General features: G+C 41.0%; 7 protein-coding genes and 3 long non-coding RNA genes across 15 annotated transcripts; 4 read left to right on the top strand and 6 right to left on the bottom strand.

Annotated features, from left to right (window-relative positions):
- Positions 1-3,561: 3,561 nt before the first annotated feature.
- On the bottom strand, positions 3,562-6,088 carry LOC109204284 (uncharacterized). The gene is made up of 3 exons (XM_019365115.2): positions 5,655-6,088; positions 5,083-5,127; positions 3,562-4,990 (listed from the first exon to the last, which is right to left on the bottom strand). The coding sequence occupies exons 2-3, from the start codon at positions 5,120-5,122 to the stop codon at positions 4,290-4,292; spliced, it is 741 nt and encodes a 246-aa protein (XP_019220660.1). The 5' UTR covers positions 5,123-5,127; positions 5,655-6,088; the 3' UTR covers positions 3,562-4,289.
- Positions 6,089-6,356: 268 nt separating this feature from the next.
- On the bottom strand, positions 6,357-7,215 carry LOC109204285 (hepcidin-like). Of its 2 annotated transcripts, none has more exons than XM_019365117.2 (3): positions 6,919-7,215; positions 6,743-6,820; positions 6,357-6,606 (listed from the first exon to the last, which is right to left on the bottom strand). In XM_019365117.2, exons 1-3 carry the CDS (start codon positions 7,003-7,005, stop codon positions 6,511-6,513), a joined length of 261 nt encoding a protein of 86 aa, XP_019220662.1. In that variant the 5' UTR covers positions 7,006-7,215; the 3' UTR covers positions 6,357-6,510. The 2 variants fall into 2 exon arrangements, with proteins under 2 accessions (XP_019220662.1, XP_019220661.1); XM_019365116.2 differs by having other exon boundaries at positions 6,743-6,823; positions 6,919-7,190.
- A 97-nt stretch (positions 7,216-7,312) lies between these two features.
- On the top strand, positions 7,313-8,205 carry LOC109204287 (uncharacterized). The gene is made up of 3 exons (XR_002063868.2): positions 7,313-7,580; positions 7,668-7,754; positions 7,920-8,205. It is a non-coding gene; the product is annotated as an uncharacterized LOC109204287 (long non-coding RNA).
- Positions 8,206-9,821: 1,616 nt separating this feature from the next.
- LOC109204283 (uncharacterized) lies at positions 9,822-12,231 on the bottom strand. Its single transcript, XM_019365114.2, has 3 exons — positions 11,896-12,231; positions 11,326-11,370; positions 9,822-11,233 (listed from the first exon to the last, which is right to left on the bottom strand). Exons 2-3 carry the CDS (start codon positions 11,363-11,365, stop codon positions 10,509-10,511), a joined length of 765 nt encoding a protein of 254 aa, XP_019220659.1. The 5' UTR covers positions 11,366-11,370; positions 11,896-12,231; the 3' UTR covers positions 9,822-10,508.
- A 364-nt stretch (positions 12,232-12,595) lies between these two features.
- Positions 12,596-13,393, bottom strand: LOC109204286 (hepcidin-like). 4 transcript variants are annotated; one of them, XM_019365119.2, is made up of 3 exons: positions 13,156-13,393; positions 12,980-13,060; positions 12,596-12,844 (listed from the first exon to the last, which is right to left on the bottom strand). In XM_019365119.2, exons 1-3 carry the CDS (start codon positions 13,240-13,242, stop codon positions 12,749-12,751), a joined length of 264 nt encoding a protein of 87 aa, XP_019220664.1. In that variant the 5' UTR covers positions 13,243-13,393; the 3' UTR covers positions 12,596-12,748. The 4 variants fall into 4 exon arrangements, with proteins under 4 accessions (XP_019220664.1, XP_019220665.1, XP_019220666.1 ...); XM_019365120.2 differs by having other exon boundaries at positions 12,980-13,057; XM_019365121.2 differs by having other exon boundaries at positions 12,980-13,054.
- Positions 13,394-13,580: 187 nt separating this feature from the next.
- Positions 13,581-14,440, top strand: LOC109204288 (uncharacterized). The gene is made up of 3 exons (XR_002063869.2): positions 13,581-13,817; positions 13,903-13,989; positions 14,155-14,440. It is a non-coding gene; the product is annotated as an uncharacterized LOC109204288 (long non-coding RNA).
- Positions 14,441-16,011: 1,571 nt separating this feature from the next.
- Positions 16,012-18,553, bottom strand: LOC109204042 (uncharacterized). The gene is made up of 3 exons (XM_019364196.2): positions 18,120-18,553; positions 17,548-17,592; positions 16,012-17,455 (listed from the first exon to the last, which is right to left on the bottom strand). The coding sequence occupies exons 2-3, from the start codon at positions 17,585-17,587 to the stop codon at positions 16,743-16,745; spliced, it is 753 nt and encodes a 250-aa protein (XP_019219741.1). The 5' UTR covers positions 17,588-17,592; positions 18,120-18,553; the 3' UTR covers positions 16,012-16,742.
- Positions 18,554-18,821: 268 nt separating this feature from the next.
- Positions 18,822-19,627, bottom strand: LOC109204043 (hepcidin-like). 2 transcript variants are annotated; one of them, XM_025911266.1, is made up of 3 exons: positions 19,383-19,627; positions 19,213-19,284; positions 18,822-19,076 (listed from the first exon to the last, which is right to left on the bottom strand). In XM_025911266.1, exons 1-3 carry the CDS (start codon positions 19,467-19,469, stop codon positions 18,981-18,983), a joined length of 255 nt encoding a protein of 84 aa, XP_025767051.1. In that variant the 5' UTR covers positions 19,470-19,627; the 3' UTR covers positions 18,822-18,980. The 2 variants fall into 2 exon arrangements, with proteins under 2 accessions (XP_025767051.1, XP_019219742.1); XM_019364197.2 differs by having other exon boundaries at positions 19,213-19,287; positions 19,383-19,624.
- Positions 19,628-19,829: 202 nt separating this feature from the next.
- Positions 19,830-21,110, top strand: LOC109204099 (hepcidin-like; the record flags this gene model as incomplete). The annotated part of the gene is made up of 3 exons (XM_019364313.2): positions 19,830-20,042; positions 20,130-20,216; positions 20,382-21,110. Coding segments are annotated over 3 exons (393 nt in total), but the record flags the coding sequence as incomplete, so codon positions are not given.
- Positions 21,111-21,956: 846 nt separating this feature from the next.
- On the top strand, positions 21,957-22,238 carry LOC112848143 (uncharacterized). The gene is made up of 2 exons (XR_003222089.1): positions 21,957-22,098; positions 22,200-22,238. It is a non-coding gene; the product is annotated as an uncharacterized LOC112848143 (long non-coding RNA).
- The last annotated feature ends 268 nt before the right edge of the window (positions 22,239-22,506 follow it).

Genomic DNA, 22,506 nt, shown 5'->3' with positions numbered 1-22,506 from the left:
AAAGAATGTGGTTTGATGATGGTTTACATGCTTTCCAGATATAAGTTTTTCCTCCTAGCAAGGAAATACAGGTGCAGCAGTCAGAGTGTTGCTGAAAGGAATCTCCTGAGAAATCTTCGGAGGCCCAGTGAGAAGCAAACCCATTCCAGGCATAGTTGACAGCCCAGGCAGTGGTTGAGGTCAAAGGTCGAGCTGTTTGGGGCCCATCATGAGATCAGATTCCACAGCCACAGCAAGGACCACGAAGCTGCGTTGGAATGAGAGCTGTGCCAAGGGGGCTTTCCAGAGACCAACAGAGGAGATTGTGGACAACAGGCGGGCACCTGAAGGATGAGGGGAGCGTGCCAAGCTCCAACGACAGCGCAGAGGGAGTCCAAGGATGGCATCATGATTCTGTGAGAAGCACAGGAACCAGAAGCTATGGTGGTGATGACAGCAGTTTCCTATGAACATCACCTAATGCTGTGTCACTGTACTGTGCATACGATGACACTCTGAAGACTGCTGGGATCATAACAGCAGTAAGATAACTGGATCCAGCACCCTTTCCACAGAGGGTTTTCCTGCAGAGGATGGACAATGGAGGATATGTATCCCCCACAGGACAAGGAGGCCTGAAGTGAGGTGATGGAGGTTGGTAGAGGCCATAAAACTAGAGTGCTGAAGAGGTCTGCAGCTTTCACAATAGCTGAGACCCATGTTGACAAACAACAAACTCAACTGGTATGTTTGAATGTCTATTCTACATACATTTGGACTCTGGTCCTATGAACAGTGATGGAAACAACTGGAAGAGACATTTATGACGCCCTGCAGAACTTAAACCACTCTGCAGAGAGACGTGTGATTTACATGTCTTGCGGAGGAGCACCACCAAGCTGGAGTGATCTTGAAAATGTTAATTTCTCTTTTGACCATTAACAATTCATTTGTTTGCTCGTAGGATGCAGTTTACCATTGGATGAGAACTTGGATAACTTCTAATATATTTGTCAGACTGTGTACGTTGACATATGCTGAGTATAAAAATGTTTGCCTTGACACTGTCAGACATGAGGTGATCATAACTGGGTACTTTTCTAGCATAACTGTCAAAGGGGGGAATGTTAGGTTTTTGTAATGTTGATTGTCATTTATGCTTAGGAATATTTAACCATATATGCTTAGAGGTGTATAATCGATTGTGTAGTGATAGGATGTGTGATCTTCAGTAGGCTGTAAAAGGCTTTGTGTGCATTACAGAGTGTTCTGGCTTTCACACCCACACTCTGGGAGCATGGGAGAGGTCGTACCTTGTTTTATTGTTTTATGGTAGGATAAACGTGTTGTAGTCTAAGGCTACGTTCACACTGCAGGCGAAAGCGCATCAAATCCGATTTTTTTGACCCTATGCGACTCATATCCGATCACGGTATGACAGTGTGAACGGCACAAATCCGATATTTTCAAATCCGATCTGGGTCACTTTCGTATGTGGTACTGAATCCGATACATATCCGATGTTTTAGAAAGCGACTGCTGTGTGAACGGTCAAGTCGCATTAAATCCGTCTTTTACGTCACTGACACAAGACAGACGCCAATTATCAGCGCCGGAGAAGCGCCCGATAGGACATCGCGAACGGTTTCTTGCCATCCGGTGAAACTGTTAGGAAGACCACGTTGGAGAAATGTGAACATTTTATTTTTACTGTATTTTCTGCAGATTCTGACAGAAATCTGCAACTATCCTTTGAAGCACCGCTCCTCTAAAACAGCAAAACGGATCATTGTTAGGTCATCTACATTATTATGTAAATAACAAAATAACTTAAAGCAAAAATTTGGAAACATAAAGTCCGAAGTCTTTATATTAAGGGCGTTCCGTCAAACAATATTGTTTGCTCTGGGTCTAAACAGAGCGAGTTGTGTGTGACATCTTCTTTTGCGCATGCGGGCCGCTTTGAGCGTTCACACTAGAGCGCGTTTGATGTCGCATTTTATGTGTAGTGTGAACAAGCAGACAAAAAAATCGGATTTGATCAAAAAATCGGAATTGAGCATTAAGACCTGCAGTGTGAACGTAGCCTAGGTGCCTTTTGTTTAGATGAACTGCTGGACTTCCAGGCCAGCAGGTTTAGGGAAGTCATATATGGGTCATGCTTTGACCCCACACACACACACACACACACACACACACAGGGTATTCTTTGTTCACATGTATACCTATGTATGTTAAAGTTATATGTTATATGTTAATGACCCTATGCATATTCATGTAACCACAATAAAAGGAGTTCTATGGGGAACCTGGCTGAGAGTCTGACGGAGGTCAAGTGGGTGGAACGACACTTGGCTCCAGACAGGCCTCCCCGTGCACGGAAACATAAAGAACTTTGCCTACTCATGTCTTGCTTTGCTGTGTAATTACATTGTCTTCAACGTTCCAGCGAATCGGGTTAAGCTACAAACCTATCAGTGTGCATATGAAGTTTCTAGGCTGCATGATTAATGCAGGAATCCCTCACATAGAAGAAAAAGAGAGAATAGAAAGATTTGCGTACAGCAGAAATTTGATACTGGACATAATAATAGAACACATCTCAACAATACTGAGAGACGTTGCACTGTGGTGAAACTATAAATTAGGTGTAACACTGTTAATGCCGTTTCAGATAATATCTGTACTATATGTGCGCTGCATCAGTTCTGCAGAACATGTAAGCAAAAATATTTCACGACACTTCAAAAAAAGCTCGAGTAGCTGCATCATGTGGATGTAGCGTATCACAAGCAGGCTCAAAGCCAGTCCAACCAAACGTGATCAAACATCAGGCCAAGCTGGAACTGATTCCAATCTTCTGTAACTTCTACAACACTGTCCAATAGAGACACATGAATGAAATGCAGTGTCATTAAAAACACTGATGATTTTTTTCATATTCAATGATCTTTATTTAAAAATATAATATATTTACATCTGAATAAAGTTTTAGGCATCACGCTGACTGATGAATGGAGAATTCCCGTTGGATTGTTCCCATCACGACCCAGGGGATCAGTCTCTTGATAGCTTTTCCTCTGGTTCCTGCTCTCTGCTGACACTCCTAGCTCTAGCCACGTTCTCCATTCCCTCTCTTTAAACAAAGTCTTATAAAAAGTTTAACCATGTGCATTGAATCTGCATTTGGGTCTAAGCCTTCTATGGAGGGAATATCTCTACACAGTGACATCCATTCAATTTTCAATTCAATTCAATTTTATTTATAGAGCGCCAAATGACAGCAACAGTCTCCTCAAGGCGCTTTATATTGTAAGGTATACTTACAAAGAAAAACCCAACAATCAAATGACCCCCTATGAGCAAGCACTTTGGCGACAGTGGGAAGGAAAAACTCCCTTTTAACAGGAAGAAACCTCCAGCAGAACCAGGCTCAGGGAGGGGCGGCCATCTGCTGCGACCGGTTGGGAAGGGGCAAGGAAAACAGGATAAAAACATGCTGTGGAAGAGAGACAGAGGTTAAAAACAAGTACAATTAAGCACAGAGAGGTCTATTAACACATAGAGGGTGAAGAAGAAACATCCAGTGCATGATGGGAATCCCCCGGCAGCCTAATGCTGGGCATATACTGTGCGATTTTTGGCCCATTTTGAGCCGATTTTTCAGTCGTGCAACCGTTTTGGGGATCGGCCCGAGTTTGGCCTTAATCACGTGTCGTGCATCGTATAAATGGGGTAACGAGAAGCGATTAACACCTCACGACCAGCTCCCGATCATCAATCGTTTGGTCGTAAGGAAATCAAACCTGTTTGAAATCCTGTCGGCCATCGTGAGGGTGTCAACGCAGCGTCTCACACTGCGCACGCGCAAACACAGAAATAAAAGCGAAAAGACGGAACAGCACGGCAGTGCGACGTGTGATCCGGACACAAGCGATGGAGGCACAACTTGTAGAACTTTGGCAAGGTCATCAGAGCCTTTTCGACGTGACCTCACAAAATTATCGCGACTGCAACAACAGTGAAAATAGTGTAAGATTTTGTGTTTTAACCTTCATGCTATGGACGCACAGTGTGAGCACTCAGGTCGCACAGAGCATCGGGCCGTATAGTGTGAGACCCTGCATCGTGACCTACGAGCTTCTAGCCCCTGCGAGTCAATCGGACAGTTTGAGCAGGAGCTGAATAACGCGACTGAAGAAATCGCACAGTGTATGCCCAGCTTATTGCAGCCTGCAAGGAGGATTCAGGGTCACATGAGTAGGCCATCAGCCTGCTAAAAGGATACTGAAAACGCCGTCGGAATAGTGTTAGTTGTCATCACTGGTGCTGGTGGACTCATCTGAACATCTCCGAAGTTTGCAAACACGCGAGTTTTCCTCTTCTTCCTCAAAATCCTCTCGGGACCGCTTCCTCGAGCCTCCAGTTTCATGGTTGTCAAACTCTTCAAGTGCGTCTTCAAAAAGTTCATCACTACTGCTCTCGCTATCAGTGTCGCAGGCAGAGATGAAGTCAGAGTCATCATCAGAAAACTCCTCGCTCCATCTGAATCTTTTGTTTGGTTCCACATCTTCTTCATCCATCTCTCTAGGCCTCCTCCTGGATAGACCTGGCTGAGGATCCTCTTCTGGGATGTACTGGTGAACATCCTCACAGTCTTCAAATGCCTCATCAGAATCATCATTTTCAATGTCGACAACAACAGCATTATGATCATCATGCAGTTCATTGTTGTCAACATTGGCATTATTGTCTCTCACATTAATATTGTTAATGTTTACATTGTTAACATTGCCGTCATTGAGATTGTCAATGTCAAAGACATCATATCGTTCCTCTAATTCATCTAACAGCTCATTCAGCCTCGAAAAATAGATATTATAGAGAGCACGATGAAGACTGTTCAGTAAACCCCAGAATCCACCAACAGGTTCATAAGCTGCTTCATAAGCTGGTTCATAAGCTGGTTCCTGATCTCCACTTGGAAGATTTTCTGGGTTAACCTGTCGGCCTGCAAGATCATTTTATCTTTTAATTAGCATTCATAAATATCTGCTGAAAATCAGTTTTTCATCAATTTCAAGACTGAGTACATGTGCTTACCATTACGGTTATTTTGTGATTCATCTCCTCTTCCATTCATTTTGACTACAAGGAACACAAAACAACAATGATCACTAAACCTCAACTCAGAATGTTCAGCGAATGTGCTTTTTTTGACAAAATGCATATAGCATACATGAATGTAATTTTTTGTAAATTACTAAGATTAACAGCAACAGTATTTTGTCTACGTCGGCCATTGTAGAAATTGATCTGATGTAAACAATAACGTGGCCACAGCGTGACGTCAAAAACGGCGCACACTTTTGACATTGCCTGAGTAAATCTCCGTTTTCCTCGTCCACACATAAACACAAAAACGTACTTTTCAAAAATCTCCACCCTGGCAGGAGTTTTTAAAAATCTCACCTTTCAGTGACTCAATATGCTGTTTAGGTGTGGACGAGAGGCCCAAATGCATAGACAAAGCTTCAAACATAGCCGTGTACATGTGGACGTAGCCTCAGTTTCTCACAATGTAAAGTACATAAATACTGTCCTGGCCAGCAGGAAAATCAGGCTTTATATTTAAGTAAATGATCTTAAGTTTATAAACTGAAATCTGAGCTTACTTTAGTTCTTGGTAAATTGCAGAGCAGTTAATCCTCAGGGAAACGTAGAAATTTCACTAGTCGTCTGCTTTGGTTGCAGTGTCTCTTCAGTTCTGTTTTCATATGCTGATGTTTTCATCCAAAACATGTTTAAATGCTGTGATGTCATTTTAGCATCAAGGCATCACTATGGCAACCAAACAACATGCATTAAATGACGTTCCAAACAACAACAACCAAGCTGTTTTCAGTGCTTAATATTTAACATGTCTTTGTTATAAACTTTATTTGTACAAATCTGTGATGTTGATGTGCACAGCCTGGGATTCAGACCTCAGAGGGTTAATCCAACAAATCACGAAAAATTAGGTTTAAATTTTTGTTCATAACAGTGCAGATCTCTGACATTTTGTGTACTTTAAGCATTTAACAATTTGATTATTTTCTAACAAAAAACTGTGAAACTCAAGTTAGACCTGTGTTTGTAAATGAACCGCCCCATGTTGTGTAGCTTTCTGGATTTTATACTTATTGGGCTACATATTTATTTATTATACAGGCTATACAGTACATAACATCAAAACTCACATGTTTTATGTAACTAAAGTGTTTAATTATGTGGGCTACAGACCAAATCAAGTTATGGACTATATTTATATGAAAAACGTGTATACTTACTGCATTTGAATCATTTTAACCATATGTAACCACCTGCACATTATATCTAAATGACCATAAAGTTTATTGTGATAAACTGTGTAATACAAGCATGTAGTTGAGGCAGTAACTGAGGACACAATGTGACTAAAACAGTATAATCTCACACATAGTCTGTGACATACAGTTTAATACTGAGTGGTTGTGGGAGCAGGAATCCTCAGAACCTGCAGCAAACTCCACAGATACCGGGGGTGCAGCAGCCACAGCAAAAGCGACACTTGATGCCACGCTTGTGTCTGCTGTTATACAGCATCTGTGGGAAACACAAGAGACATGAGCACAGAGTTCATCTGCAGCAGCATCACTGCTCTTTATTTTCACCTGCTCTAACAAACACTTTCATTTAGCTGAAGTAATTTGGCCACATTCATTCAGTTAGTGTTACTTACCTTCCATGAGTCCACTGATGCCTCCTCATGTGCTGCTGCTGGATAGTCCATGCTCATTGGCTCCTCCAGCTCCTGCTCCTGCTAATGAATTGAGTGCAGTAGAAACCACATTGTAGCATTGAAACAAACATTTGCAGCTTGTAAGCTAATACACTTGGTTAAAGTCAAGTTCTTACTTCAGTGACTGGGACAGCAGAGCTCTGCTGAACACAGATGAATGTGAGCACGACGGCCACTGCAACTGCAACACTGAACGTCTTCATCTTAGGAGGCTTTGAGAGGCTCAAGTTTGACTCTTTCTCCTGGTCTGGATGATTGTTGTGAGCTGAGTCCTTCTGTCTGATGGTAAATGTGTGCAGAAGTGCTGATATTTATACTGATTTGGGCCCCTGCTGCCTCGTCACTCACAGCTCTTACTCTACCTGATTTCAGGAACATTGCAAAATTCCTTATTTTCCTATGCTATGAAATTCTGGGAATGGGAAATTCCTGAGGAATGAGAAAATCTGTACTTTTCTCAGTCGGCATGAACTTTGACCTTTTCTTCCAATGTTTAAATATATGGGTTTTCCCAGTCCTATTGATGCAAGCGTGTTCCCGACAGTAGTTTCTGTACTCTGAGTGACGAGGCAGCAGTGGAGCAAATGAGTATAAATACCAGCACCTTTTCCCTCAGTCAACCATCACAAAGGAGCTGACAAGAGTCAACGAGAGAGTCAAAGGATCTGACCACCTTAAACCACTCAAACCTCCTGAAGATGAAGGCGTTCAGTTAGTTGCAGTGGCCGTTGCACTCATCTGTATTTGCATTCAGCAGAGCTCTGCCACATTTGCTGAGGTAACAGACTCTTTTAAATTCATGTAATGTGCTGCTTCTGCATGAATTTGTTGTGAAGATGCTAAGATCTGTTTTCTTTCTCTACAGATACGAGAACTGCAAGAGCTACAAGAGGCTGTGAACAATGACGGTCCAGCTGCTGAACATCAGGAGGTATCAGCTGACTCATGGCTGGTGTGTTTAATTCAATAAATGAATTCAGACAGTTATTGTGAGATCTCTCAAATGCAGGCAGATGTTTAAAATAGACTCTGCACTCACAGCTTTACGTAAAAATAGAGAGAATGAAGTGACTTACGGCTGAAGATAAACTCTCTGCTCTTGTCCTCTTTCACACAGATGCCGTACCACAGACAGAAGCGTGGCATCAAGTGTCGCTTTTGCTGCGGCTGCTGCAATTCTGGTGTCTGTGGATTGTGCTGCAGATTCTGAGAATATCTACCTGCGATTCTCACATTAACCACTAAATATAGACGGTTATACCTGAAATGATTTGACTGCTTAGCATTTGTTAAAGTCTGACAGTGTTTCTTCATCTGGTGATCCTGCTGTAACAGTGAACAGTGCAGCATTTGGAACTACAGTATGTTATTATATTAAACTTCAGTGGCACTATACTACAACATGTGCTGTTTGTTTCTGTTTCTGTCTGACAAGAATGAAACATTAATGGAAACCAGTGACATGAAGCTCCTGATGTACACTTTTTGTGCTGATGCCAGTTAAGAGTTGTGGCCTCATACTCTTGCCCATATAATATGTGGTACAACCTGTTAATAGAGCCAAGTCATTGATAGCAAAAGTAAAGTGAGCATATTTTCCCATATTTGTAATTATATGAGTACAGAGCATTTCATCATCATTCAATATTACCACTAATTATGACAAAAATGCAGTAATGTGCAAAAGCTTTGAGCTGATGGACTGGTTCATTGGTTATTAGAAAGTTAAATCAAGCATACTTGTTTTTAAAGAATGTAGAAGTGTTAGATACTGTTTACTCGAAACACTTTCTATACAAGTTCATTCATAAATGTTTTAGACGACCTTATCTTGACAACCTTTCACTGAATTCATTTGGAGGTGTTTTCACAGTGTGCATATGAAGTTTCTAGGCTGCATGATTAATGCAGGAATCCCTCACATAGAAGAAAAAGAGAGAATAGAAAGATTTGTGTACAGCAGAAATTTGATACTGGACATAATAATAGAACACATCTCAACAATACTGAGAGACGTTGCACTGTGGTGAAACTATAAATTAGGTGTAACACTGTATAATGCCGTTTCAGATAATATCTGTACTATATGTGCGCTGCATCAGTTCTGCAGAACATGTAAGCAAAAATATTTCACGACACTTCAAAAAAAGCTCGAGTAGCTGCATCATGTGGATGTAGCGTATCACAAGCAGGCTCAAAGCCAGTCCAACCAAACGTGATCAAACATCAGGCCAAGCTGGAACTGATTCCAATCTTCTGTAACTTCTACAACACTGTCCAATAGAGACACATGAATGAAATGCAGTGTCATTAAAAACACTGATGATTTTTTTCATATTCAATGATCTTTATTTAAAAATGTAATATATTTACATCTGAATAAAGTTTTAGGCATCACGCTGACTGATGGATGGAGAATTCCCGTTGGATTGTTCCCATCACGACCCAGGGGATCAGTCTCTTGATAGCTTTTCCTCTGGTTCCTGCTCTCTGCTGACACTCCTAGCTCTAGCCACGTTCTCCATTCCCTCTCTTTAAACAAAGTCTTATAAATAGTTTAACCATGTGCATTGAATCTGCATTTGGGTCTAAGCCTTCTATGGAGGGGATATCTCTACACAGTGACATCCATTCAATTTTCAATTCAATTCAATTTTATTTATAGAGCGCCAAATGACAGCAACAGTCTCCTCAAGGCGCTTTATATTGTAAGGTATACTTACAAAGAAAAACCCAACAATCAAATGACCCCCTATGAGCAAGCACTTTGGCGACAGTGGGAAGGAAAAACTCCCTTTTAACAGGAAGAAACCTCCAGCAGAACCAGGCTCAGGGAGGGGCGGCCATCTGCCGCGACCGGTTGGGAAGGGGCAAGGAAAACAGGATAAAAACATGCTGTGGAAGAGAGACAGAGGTTAAAAACAAGTACAATTAAGCACAGAGAGGTCTATTAACACATAGAGGGTGAAGAAGAAACATCCAGTGCATGATGGGAATCCCCCGGCAGCCTAATGCTGGGCATATACTGTGCGATTTTTGGCCAATTTTGAGCCGATTTTTCAGTCGTGCGACCGTTTTGGGGATCGGCCCGAGTTTGGCCTTAATCACGTGTCGTGCATCGTATAAATGGGGTAACGAGAAGCGATTAACACCTCACGACCGGCTCCCAATCATCAATCGTTTGGTCGTAAGGAAATAAAACCTGTTTGAAATCCTGTCGGCCATCGTGAGGGTGTCAACGCAGCGTCTCACACTGCGCACGCGCAAACACAGAAATAAAAGCGAAAAGACGGAACAGCACGGCAGTGCGGCGTGTGATCCGGACACAAGCGATGGAGGCACGACTTGTAGAACTTTGGCAAGGTCATCCGAGCCTTTTCGACGTGACCTCACAAAATTATCGCGACTGCAACAACAGTGAAAATAGTGTAAGATTTTGTGTTTTAACCTTCATGCTATGGACGCACAGTGTGAGCACTCAGGTCGCACAGAGCATCGGGCCGTATAGTGTGAGACCCTGCATCGTGACCTACGAGCTTCTAGCCCCTGCGAGTCAATCGGACAGTTTGAGCAGGAGCTGAATAACGCGACTGAAGAAATCGCACAGTGTATGCCCAGCTTATTGCAGCCTGCAAGGAGGATTCAGGGTCACATGAGTAGGCCATCAGCCTGCTAAAAGGATACTGAAAACGCCGTCGGAATAGTGTTAGTTGTCATCACTGGTGCTGGTGGACTCATCTGAACATCTCCGAAGTTTGCAAACACGCGAGTTTTCCTCTTCTTCCTCAAAATCCTCTCGGGACCGCTTCCTCGAGCCTCCAGTTTCATGGTTGTCAAACTCTTCAAGTGCGTCTTCAAAAAGTTCATCACTACTGCTCTCGCTATCAGTGTCGCAGGCAGAGATGAAGTCAGAGTCATCATCAGAAAACTCCTCGCTCCATCTGAATCTTTTGTTTGGTTCCACATCTTCTTCATCCATCTCTCTAGGCCTCCTCCTGGATAGACCTGGCTGAGGATCCTCTTCTGGGATGTACTGGTGAACATCCTCACAGTCTTCAAATGCCTCATCAGAATCATCATTTTCAATGTCGACAACAACAGCATTATGATCATCATGCAGTTCATTGTTGTCAACATTGGCATTATTGTCTCTCACATTAATATTGTTAATGTTTACATTGTTAACATTGCCGTCATTGAGATTGTCAATGTCAAAGACATCATATCGTTCCTCTAATTCATCTAACAGCTCATTCAGCCTCGAAAAATAGATATTATAGAGAGCACGATGAAGACTGTTCAGTAAACCCCAGAATCCACCAACAGGTTCATAAGCTGCTTCATAAGCTGGTTCATAAGCTGCTTCATAAGCTGGTTCATAAGCTGGTTCCTGATCTCCACTTGGAAGATTTTCTGGGTTAACCTGTCGGCCTGCAAGATCATTTTATCTTTTAATTAGCATTCATAAATATCTGCTGAAAATCAGTTTTTCATCAATTTCAAGACTGAGTACATGTGCTTACCATTACGGTTATTTTGTGATTCATCTCCTCTTCCATTCATTTTGACTACAAGGAACACAAAACAACAATGATCACTAAACCTCAACTCAGAATGTTCAGCGAATGTGCTTTTTTTGACAAAATGCATATAGCATACATGAATGTAATTTTTTGTAAATTACTAAGATTAACAGCAACAGTATTTTGTCTACATCGGCCATTGTAGAAATTGATCTGATGTAAACAATAACGTGGCCACAGCGTGACGTCAAAAACGGCGCACACTTTTGACATTGCCTGAGTAAATCTCCGTTTTCCTCGTCCACACATAAACACAAAAACGTACTTTTCAAAAATCTCCACCCTGGCAGGAGTTTTTAAAAATCTCACCTTTCAGTGACTCAATATGCTGTTTAGGTGTGGACGAGAGGCCCAAATGCATAGACAAAGCTTCAAACATAGCCGTGTACATGTGGACGTAGCCTCAGTTTCTCACAATGTAAAGTACATAAATACTGTCCTGGCCAGCAGGAAATCAGGCTTTATATTAAGTAAATGATCTTAAGTTTATAAACTGAAATCTGAGCTTACTTTAGTTCTTGGTAAATTGCAGAGCAGTTAATCCTCAGGGAAACGTAGAAATTTCACTAGTCGTCTGCTTTGGTTGCAGTGTCTCTTCAGTTCTGTTTTCATATGCTGATGTTTTCATCCAAAACATGTTTAAATGCTGTGATGTCATTTTAGCATCAAGGCATCACTATGGCAACCAAACAACATGCATTAAATGACGTTCCAAACAACAACAACCAAGCTGTTTTCAGTGCTTAATATTTAACATGTCTTTGTTATAAACTTTATTTGTACAAATCTGTGATGTTGATGTGCACAGCCTGGGATTCAGACCTCAGAGGGTTAATCCAACAAATCACGAAAATTAGGTTTAAATTTTGTTCATAACAGTGCAGATTTCTGACATTTTGTGTACTTTAAGCATTTAACAATTTGATTATTTTCTAACAAAAAACTGTGAAACTCAAGTTAGACCTGTGTTTGTAAATGAACCGCCCCATGTTGTGTAGCTTTCTGCATTTTATACTTATTGGGCTACATATTTATTTATTATACAGGCTATACAGTACATAACATCAAAACTCACATGTTTTATGTAACTAAAGTGTTTAATTATGTGGGCTACAGACCAAATCAAGTTATGGACTATATTTATATGAAAAACGTGTATACTTACTGCATTTGAATCATTTTAACCATATGTAACCACCTGCACATTATATCTAAATGACCATAAAGTTTATTGTGATAAACTGTGTAATACAAGCATGTAGTTGAGGCAGTAACTGAGGACACAATGTGACTAAAACAGTATAATCTCACACATAGTCTGTGACATACAGTTTAATACTGAGTGGTTGTGGAGCAGGAATCCTCAGAACCTGCAGCAAACTCCACAGATACCAGGGGTGCAGCAGCCACAGCAAAAGCGACACTTGATGCCACGCTTGTGTCTGCTGTTATACAGCATCTGTGGGAAACACAAGAGACATGAGCACAGAGTTCATCTGCAGCAGCATCACTGCTCTTTATTTCACCTGCTCTAACAAACACTTTCATTTAGCTGAAGTAATTTGGCCACATTCATTCAGTTAGTGTTACTTACCTTCCATGAGTCCACTGATGCCTCCTCATGTGCTGCTGCTGGATAGTCCATGCTCATTGGCTCCTCCAGCTCCTGCTCCTGCTAATGAATTGAGTGCAGTAGAAACCACATTGTAGCATTGAAACAAACATTTGCAGCTTGTAAGCTAATACACTTGGTTAAAGTCAAGTTCTTACTTCAGTGACTGGGACAGCAGAGCTCTGCTGAACACAGATGAATGTGAGCACGACGGCCACTGCAACTGCAACACTGAACGTCTTCATCTTAGGAGGCTTTGAGAGGCTCAAGTTTGACTCTTTCTCCTGGTCTGGATGATTGTTGTGAGCTGAGTCCTTCTGTCTGATGGTAAATGTGTGCAGAAGTGCTGATATTTATACTGATTTGGGCCCCTGCTGCCTCGTCACTCACAGCTCTTACTCTACCTGATTTCAGGAACATTGCAAAATTCCTTATTTTCCTATGCTATGAAATTCTGGGAATGGGAAATTCCTGAGGAATGAGAAAATCTGTACTTTTCTCAGTCGGCATGAACTTTGACCTTTTCTTCCGATGTTTAAATATATGGGTTTTCCCAGTCCTATTGATGCAAGCGTGTTCCCGACAGTAGTTTCTGTACTCTGAGTGACGAGGCAGCAGTGGAGCAAATGAGTATAAATACCAGCACCTTTTCCCTCAGTCAACCATCACAAAGGAGCTGACAAGAGTCAACGAGAGAGTCAAAGGATCTGACCACCTTAAACCACTCAAACCTCCTGAAGATGAAGGCGTTCAGTTAGTTGCAGTGGCCGTTGCACTCATCTGTATTTGCATTCAGCAGAGCTCTGCCACATTTGCTGAGGTAACAGACTCTTAAATTCATGTAATGTGCTTCTTCTGCATGAATTTGTTGTGAAGATGCTAAGATCTGTTTTCTTTCTCTACAGATACGAGAACTGCAAGAGCTACAAGAGGCTGTGAACAATGACAGTCCAGCTGCTGAACATCAGGAGGTATCAGCTGACTCATGGCTGGTGTGTTTAATTCAATAAATGAATTCAGACAGTTATTGTGAGATCTCTCAAATGCAGGCAGATGTTTAAAATAGACTCTGCACTCACAGCTTTACGTAAAAATAGAGAGAATGAAGTGACTTACGGCTGAAGATAAACTCTCTGCTCTTGTCCTCTTTCACACAGATGCCGTACCACAGACAGAAGCGTGGCATCAAGTGTCGCTTTTGCTGCGGCTGCTGCAATTCTGGTGTCTGTGGATTGTGCTGCAGATTCTGAGAATATCTACCTGCGATTCTCACATTAACCACTAAATATAGACGGTTATACCTGAAATGATTTGACTGCTTAGCATTTGTTAAAGTCTGACAGTGTTTCTTCATCTGGTGATCCTGCTGTAACAGTGAACAGTGCAGCATTTGGAACTACAGTATGTTATTATATTAAACTTCAGTGGCACTATACTACAACATGTGCTGTTTGTTTCTGTTTCTGTCTGACAAGAATGAAACATTAATGGAAACCAGTGACATGAAGCTCCTGATGTACACTTTTTGTGCTGATGCCAGTTAAGAGTTGTGGCCTCATACTCTTGCCCATATAATATGTGGTACAACCTGTTAATAGAGCCAAGTCATTGATAGCAAAAGTAAGGTGAGCATATTTTCCCATATTTGTAATTATATGAGTACAGAGCATTTCATCATCATTCAATATTACCACTAATTATGACAAAAATGCAGTAATGTGCAAAAGCTTTGAGCTGATGGACTGGTTCATTGGTTATTAGAAAGTTAAATCAAGCATACTTTTTTTAAAGAATGTAGAAGTGTTAGATACTGTTTACTCGAAACACTTTCTATACAAGTTCATTCATAAATGTTTTAGACGACCTTATCTTGACAACCTTTCACTGAATTCATTTGGAGGTGTTTTCACAGTGTGCATATGAAGTTTCTAGGCTGCATGATTAATGCAGGAATCCCTCACATAGAAGAAAAAGAGAGAATAGAAAGATTTGTGTACAGCAGAAATTTGATACTGGACATAATAATAGAACACATCTCAACAATACTGAGAGACGTTGCACTGTGGTGAAACTATAAATTAGGTGTAACACTCTATAATGCCGTTTCAGATAATATCTGTACTATATGTGCGCTGCATCAGTTCTGCAGAACATGTAAGCAAAAATATTTCACGACACTTCAAAAAAAGCTCGAGTAGCTGCATCATGTGGATGTAGCGTATCACAAGCAGGCTCAAAGCCAGTCCAACCAAACGTGATCAAACATCAGGCCAAGCTGGAACTGATTCCTATCTCCTGTAACTTCTACAACACTGTCCAATAGAGACACATGAATGAAATGCAGTGTCATTAAAAACACTGATGATTTTTTTCATATTCAATGATCTTTATTTAAAAATGTAATATATTTACATCTGAATAAAGTTTTAGGCATCACGCTGACTGATGGATGGAGAATTCCCGTTGGATTGTTCCCATCACGACCCAGGGGATCAGTCTCTTGATAGCTTTTCCTCTGGTTCCTGCTCTCTGCTGACACTCCTAGCTCTAGCCACGTTCTCCATTCCCTCTCTTTAAACAAAGTCTTATAAAAAGTTTAACCATGTGCATTGAATCTGCATTTGGGTCTAAGCCTTCTATGGAGGGAATATCTCTACACAGTGACATCCATTCAATTTTCAATTCAATTCAATTTTATTTATAGAGCGCCAAATGACAGCAACAGTCTCCTCAAGGCGCTTTATATTGTAAGGTATACTTACAAAGAAAAACCCAACAATCAAATGACCCCCTATGAGCAAGCACTTTGGCGACAGTGGGAAGGAAAAACTCCCTTTTAACAGGAAGAAACCTCCAGCAGAACCAGGCTCAGGGAGGGGCGGCCATCTGCCGCGACCGGTTGGGAAGGGGCAAGGAAAACAGGATAAAAACATGCTGTGGAAGAGAGACAGAGGTTAAAAACAAGTACGATTCAGCACAGAGAGGTCTATTAACACATAGAGGGTGAAGAAGAAACATCCAGTGCATGATGGGAATCCCCCGGCAGCCTAATGCTGGGCATATACTGTGCGATTTTTGGCCCATTTTGAGCCGATTTTTCAGTCGTGCGACCGTTTTGGGGATCGGCCCGAGTTTGGCCTTAATCACGTGTCGTGCATCGTATAAATGGGGTAACGAGAAGCGATTAACACCTCACGACCAGCTCCCAATCATCAATCGTTTGGTCGTAAGGAAATAAAACCTTTTTGAAATCCTGTCGGCCATCGTGAGGGTGTCAACGCAGCGTCTCACACTGCGCACGCGCAAACACAGAAATAAAAGCGAAAAGACGGAACAGCACGGCAGTGCGGCGTGTGATCCGGACACAAGCGATGGAGGCACGACTTGTAGAACTTTGGCAAGGTCATCAGAGCCTTTTCGACGTGACCTCACAAAATTATCGCGACTGCAACAACCGTGAAAATAGTGTAAGATTTTGTGTTTTAACCTTCATGCTATGGACGCACAGTGTGAGCACTCAGGTCCCACAGAGCATCGGGCCGTATAGTGTGAGACCCTGCATCGTGACCTACGAACTTCTAGCCCCTGCGAGTCAATCGGACAGTTTGAGCAGGAGCTGAATAACGCGACTGAAGAAATTGCACAGTGTATGCCCAGCTTATTGCAGCCTGCAAGGAAGATTAAGGGTCACATGAGTAGGCCATCAGCCTGCTAAAAGGATACTGAAAACGCCGTCGGAATAGTGTTAGTTGTCATCACTGGTGCTGGTGGACTCATCTGAACATCTCCGAAGTTTGCAAACACGCGAGTTTTCCTCTTCTTCCTCAAAATCCTCTCGGGACCGCTTCCTCGAGCCTCCAGTTTCATGGTTGTCAAACTCTTCAAGTGCGTCTTCAAAAAGTTCATCACTACTGCTCTCGCTATCAGTGTCGCAGGCAGAGATGAAGTCAGAGTCATCATCAGAAAACTCCTCGCTCCATCTGAATCTTTTGTTTGGTTCCACATCTTCTTCATCCATCTCTCTAGGCCTCCTCCTGGATAGACCTGGCTGAGGATCCTCTTCAGGGATGTACTGGTGAACATCCTCACAGTCTTCAAATGCCTCATCAGAATCATCATTTTCAATGTCGACAACAACAGCATTATGATCATCATGCAGTTCATTGTTGTCAACATTGGCATTATTGTCTCTCACATTAATATTGTTAATGTTTACATTGTTAACATTGCCGTCATTGAGATTGTCAATGTCAAAGACATCATATCGTTCCTCTAATTCATCTAACAGCTCATTCAGCCTCGAAAAATAGATATTATAGAGAGCACGATGAAGACTGTTCAGTAAACCCCAGAATCCACCAACAGGTTCATAAGCTGCTTCATAAGCTGGTTCATAAGCTGCTTCATAAGCTGGTTCCTGATCTCCACTTGGAAGATTTTCTGGGTTAACCTGTCGGCCTGCAAGATCATTTTATCTTTTAATTAGCATTCATAAATATCTGCTGAAAATCAGTTTTTCATCAATTTCAAGACTGAGTACATGTGCTTACCATTACGGTTATTTTGTGATTCATCTCCTCTTCCATTCATTTTGACTACAAGGAACACAAAACAACAATGATCACTAAACCTCAACTCAGAATGTTCAGCGAATTTGCTTTTTTTGACAAAATGCATATAGCATACATAAATGTAATTTTTTGTAAATTACTAAGATTAACAGCAACAGTATTTTGTCTACGTCGGCCATTGTAGAAATTGATCTGATGTAAACAATAACGTGGCCACAGCGTGACGTCAAAAACGGCGCACACTTTTGACATTGCCTGAGTAAATCTCCGTTTTCCTCGTCCACACATAAACACAAAAACGTACTTTTCAAAAATCTCCACCCTGGCAGGAGTTTTTAAAAATCTCACCTTTCAGTGACTCAATATGCTGTTTAGGTGTGGACGAGAGGCCCAAATGCATAGACAAAGCTTCAAACATAGCCGTGTACATGTGGACGTAGCCTCAGTTTCTCACAATGTAAAGTACATAAATACTGTCCTGGCCAGCAGGAAAATCAGGCTTTATATTTAAGTAAATGATCTTAAGTTTATAAACTGAAATCTGAGCTTACTTTAGTTCTTGGTAAATTGCAGAGCAGTTAATCCTCAGGGAAACGTAGAAATTTCACTAGTCGTCTGCTTTGGTTGCAGTGTCTCTTCAGTTCTGTTTTCATATGCTGATGTTTTCATCCAAAACATGTTTAAATGCTGTGATGTCATTTTAGCATCAAGGCATCACTATGGCAACCAAACAACATGCATTAAATGACGTTCCAAACAACAACAACCAAGCTGTTTTCAGTGCTTAATATTTAACATGTCTTTGTTATAAACTTTATTTGTACAAATCTGTGATGTTGATGTGCACAGCCTGGGATTCAGACCTCAGAGGGTTAATCCAACAAATCACGAAAAATTAGGTTTAAATTTTTGTTCATGACAGTGCAGATTTCTGACATTTTGTGTACTTTAAGCATTTAACAATTTGATTATTTTCTAACAAAAAACTGTGTGAAACTCAAGTTAGACCTGTGTTTGTAAATGATCCGCCCCATGTTGTGTAGCTTTCTGGATTTTATACTTATTGGGCTACATATTTATTTATTATACAGGCTATACAGTACATAACATCAAAACTCACATGTTTTATGCCACTAAAGTGTTTAATTATGTGGGCTACAGACCAAATCAAGTTATGGACTATATTTATATGAAAAACGTGTATACTTACTGCATTTGAATCATTTTAACCATATGTAACCACCTGCACATTATATCTAAATGACCATAAAGTTTATTGTGATAAACTGTGTAATACAAGCATGTAGTTGAGGCAGTAACTGAGGACACAATGTGACTAAAACAGTATAATCTCACACATTGTCTGTGACATACAGTTTGTTAATACTGAGTGGTTGTTGGAGCAGGAATCCTCAGAACCTGCAGCAAACTCCACAGATACCGGGGGTGCAGCAGCCACAGCAAAAGCGACACTTGATGCCACGCTTGTGTCTGCTGTTATACAGCATCTGTGGGAAACACAAGAGACATGAGCACAGAGTTCATCTGCAGCAGCATCACTGCTCTTTATTTTCACCTGCTCTAACAAACACTTTCATTTAGCTGAAGTAATTTGGCCACATTCATTCAGTTAGTGTTACTTACCTTCCATGAGTCCACTGATGCCTCCTCATGTGCTGCTGCTGGATAGTCCATGCTCATTGGCTCCTCCAGCTCCTGCTAATGAATTGAGTGCAGTAGAAACCACACTGTAGCATTGAAACAAACATTTGCAGCTTGTAAGCTAATACACTTGGTTAAAGTCAAGTTCTTACTTCAGTGACTGGGACAGCAGAGCTCTGCTGAACACAGATGAATGTGAGCACGACGGCCACTGCAACTGCAACACTGAACGTCTTCATCTTAGGAGGCTTTGAGAGGCTCAAGTTTGACTCTTTCTCCTGGTCTGGATGATTGTTGTGAGCTGAGTCCTTCTGTCTGATGGTAAATGTGTGCAGAAGTGCTGATATTTATACTGATTTGGGCCCCTGCTGCCTCGTCACTCACAGCTCTTACTCTACCTGATTTCAGGAACATTGCAAAATTCCTTATTTTCCTATGCTATGAAATTCTGGGAATGGGAAATTCTGGGAATGGGAAAATCTGTACTTTTCTCAGTCGGCATGAACTTTGACCTTTTCTTCCGATGTTTAAATATATGGGTTTTCCCAGTCCTATTGATGCAAGCGTGTTCCCGACAGTAGTTTCTGTACTCTGAGTGACGAGGCAGCAGTGGAGCAAATGAGTATAAATACCAGCACCTTTTCCCTCAGTCAACCATCACAAAGGAGCTGACAAGAGTCAACGAGAGAGTCAAAGGATCTGACCACCTTAAACCACTCAAACCTCCTGAAGATGAAGGCGTTCAGTTAGTTGCAGTGGCCGTTGCACTCATCTGTATTTGCATTCAGCAGAGCTCTGCCACATTTGCTGAGGTAACAGACTCTTTTAAATTCATGTAATGTGCTTCTTCTGCATGAATTTGTTGTGAAGATGCTAAGATCTGTTTTCTTTCTCTACAGATACGAGAACTGCAAGAGCTACAAGAGGCTGTGAACAATGACAGTCCAGCTGCTGAACATCAGGAGGTATCAGCTGACTCATGGCTGGTGTGTTTAATTCAATAAATGAATTCAGACAGTTATTGTGAGATCTCTCAAATGCAGGCAGATGTTTAAAATAGACTCTGCACTCACAGCTTTACGTAAAAATAGAGAGAATGAAGTGACTTACTGCTGAAGATAAACTCTCTGCTCTTGTCCTCTTTCACACAGATGCCGTACCACAGACAGAAGCGTGGCATCAAGTGTCGCTTTTGCTGCGGCTGCTGCAATTCTGGTGTCTGTGGATTGTGCTGCAGATTCTGAGAATATCTACCTGCGATTCTCACATTAACCACTAAATATAGACGGTTATACCTGAAATGATTTGACTGCTTAGCATTTGTTAAAGTCTGACAGTGTTTCTTCATCTGGTGATCCTGCTGTAACAGTGAACAGTGCAGCATTTGGAACTACAGTATGTTATTATATTAAACTTCAGTGGCACTATACTACAACATGTGCTGTTTGTTTCTGTTTCTGTCTGACAAGAATGAAACATTAATGGAAACCAGTGACATGAAGCTCCTGATGTACACTTTTTGTGCTGATGCCAGTTAAGAGTTGTGGCCTCATACTCTTGCCCATATAGTATGTGGTACAACCTGTTAATAGAGCCAAGTCATTGATAGCAAAAGTAAAGTGAGCAGCTTAACAGTAACTGTCAAAAATTGTCAAACTGTCAAAAAAAAATTATTACTAGTGCTCTTTCATAAAGTCATCATGAAGATATCCTTTGTTGCTTTTCAAAACTGATGTTGTTTCATTACGTTTTTCACCATTTTTTCACTATTTCACCATTTTCATGAAAAACTAAGGTTTTACGCTCACAGCATTATTCAGCTTTCTGTAGATATGTTACTCCAGACGACAATATTTTTGAATACGAGAACAGAACCACAATTAGTTTTACATCAGGTTGAATTTTCCCATACTTGTAATTATGAGTACAGAGCATTTCATCATCTTTCAATATTACCACTAATTATGACAAAAATGCAGTAATGTGCAATAGCTTTGAGCTGATGGACTGGTTCATTGGTTATTAGAAAGTTAAACCAAGCATGCTTTAAAAAAAAAAAAAAGAATGTAGAAGTGTTAGATACTGTTTACTCGAAACTCTTTCTTTACAGTTCATTCATAAATGTTTTAGACGACCTTATCTATGCCATTAAAACACTGTGTATGCAGATCTATGTTATGGTTAAGTTTAAAGTCTTGTGACATCTTCCAGTAAGTTGCGTCAGTGTGAAACATGGATCAATCTTCACTAATTTTGTTATTTTTACCAGTTTTTCTCCTACTGTGACATGTATTATTATAAGGTCTTTACAATATAAAGTGCCTTGAGGCAACTGTTGTTATTATTTGGTGCTACATAAATAAAACTGAATTTAACAGAATCTGAAAATGTTATATTGAAAAAGCGTCTTTTGTACAGTGTTTTGAAATGATATGCAATGTTTTATAGTGACATGCAAATCATTTATGCTTATTCATGTTCAAAATAATGCATCACTTTGGGCAACAGAATTTCCACTCCCCGGAGTCACATAGGAATTATGGGAAAGTCAAGGATGTTGCAAGCTTCCCAGAATTTCATAGCATAGGAAAATAAGGAATTTTGCAATGTTCCTGAAATCAGGTAGAGTAAGAGCTGTGAGTGACGAGGCAGCAGGGGCCCAAATCAATATAAATATCAGCACTTCTGCACACATTTACCATCAGACAGAAGGACTCAGCTCACAACAATCATCCAGACCAGGAGAAAGAGTCAAACTTGAGCCTCTCAAAGCCTCCTAAGATGAAGACGTTCAGTGTTGCAGTTGCAGTGGCCGTCGTGCTCACATTCATCTGTGTTCAGCAGAGCTCTGCTGTCCCAGTCACTGAAGTAAGAACTTGACTTTAACCAAGTGTATTAGCTTACAAGCTGCAAATGTTTGTTTCAATGCTACAATGTGGTTTCTACTGCACTCAATTCATTAGCAGGAGCAGGAGCTGGAGGAGCCAATGAGCATGGACTATCCAGCAGCAGCACATGAGCAGATATTAGTGGACACAGAAGATTTGTGAGATTATACTGTTTTAGTCACATTGTTTCCTCAGTTACTGCATCACCTACATGCTTGTATTACACAGTTTATCAGAATAAACTTTAAGGTCATTTAAGTATAATATGCATTTTTGTTGTAATTTTAAATGTAGCTTTTTCCTTTTTCAGACTTGTAAAAATGACTATTATACATCCATCCATCCATTCCCATAACCACTTTCTTGTGGGGTGGGCTGGACAGTGTTC

Source organism: Oreochromis niloticus, linkage group LG11 (assembly GCF_001858045.2).
Source record: "Oreochromis niloticus isolate F11D_XX linkage group LG11, O_niloticus_UMD_NMBU, whole genome shotgun sequence".
In the NCBI taxonomy this organism is placed as follows: Eukaryota; Metazoa; Chordata; class Actinopteri; order Cichliformes; family Cichlidae; genus Oreochromis; species Oreochromis niloticus.
This window is presented reverse-complemented; position numbering and strand designations above follow the sequence as displayed.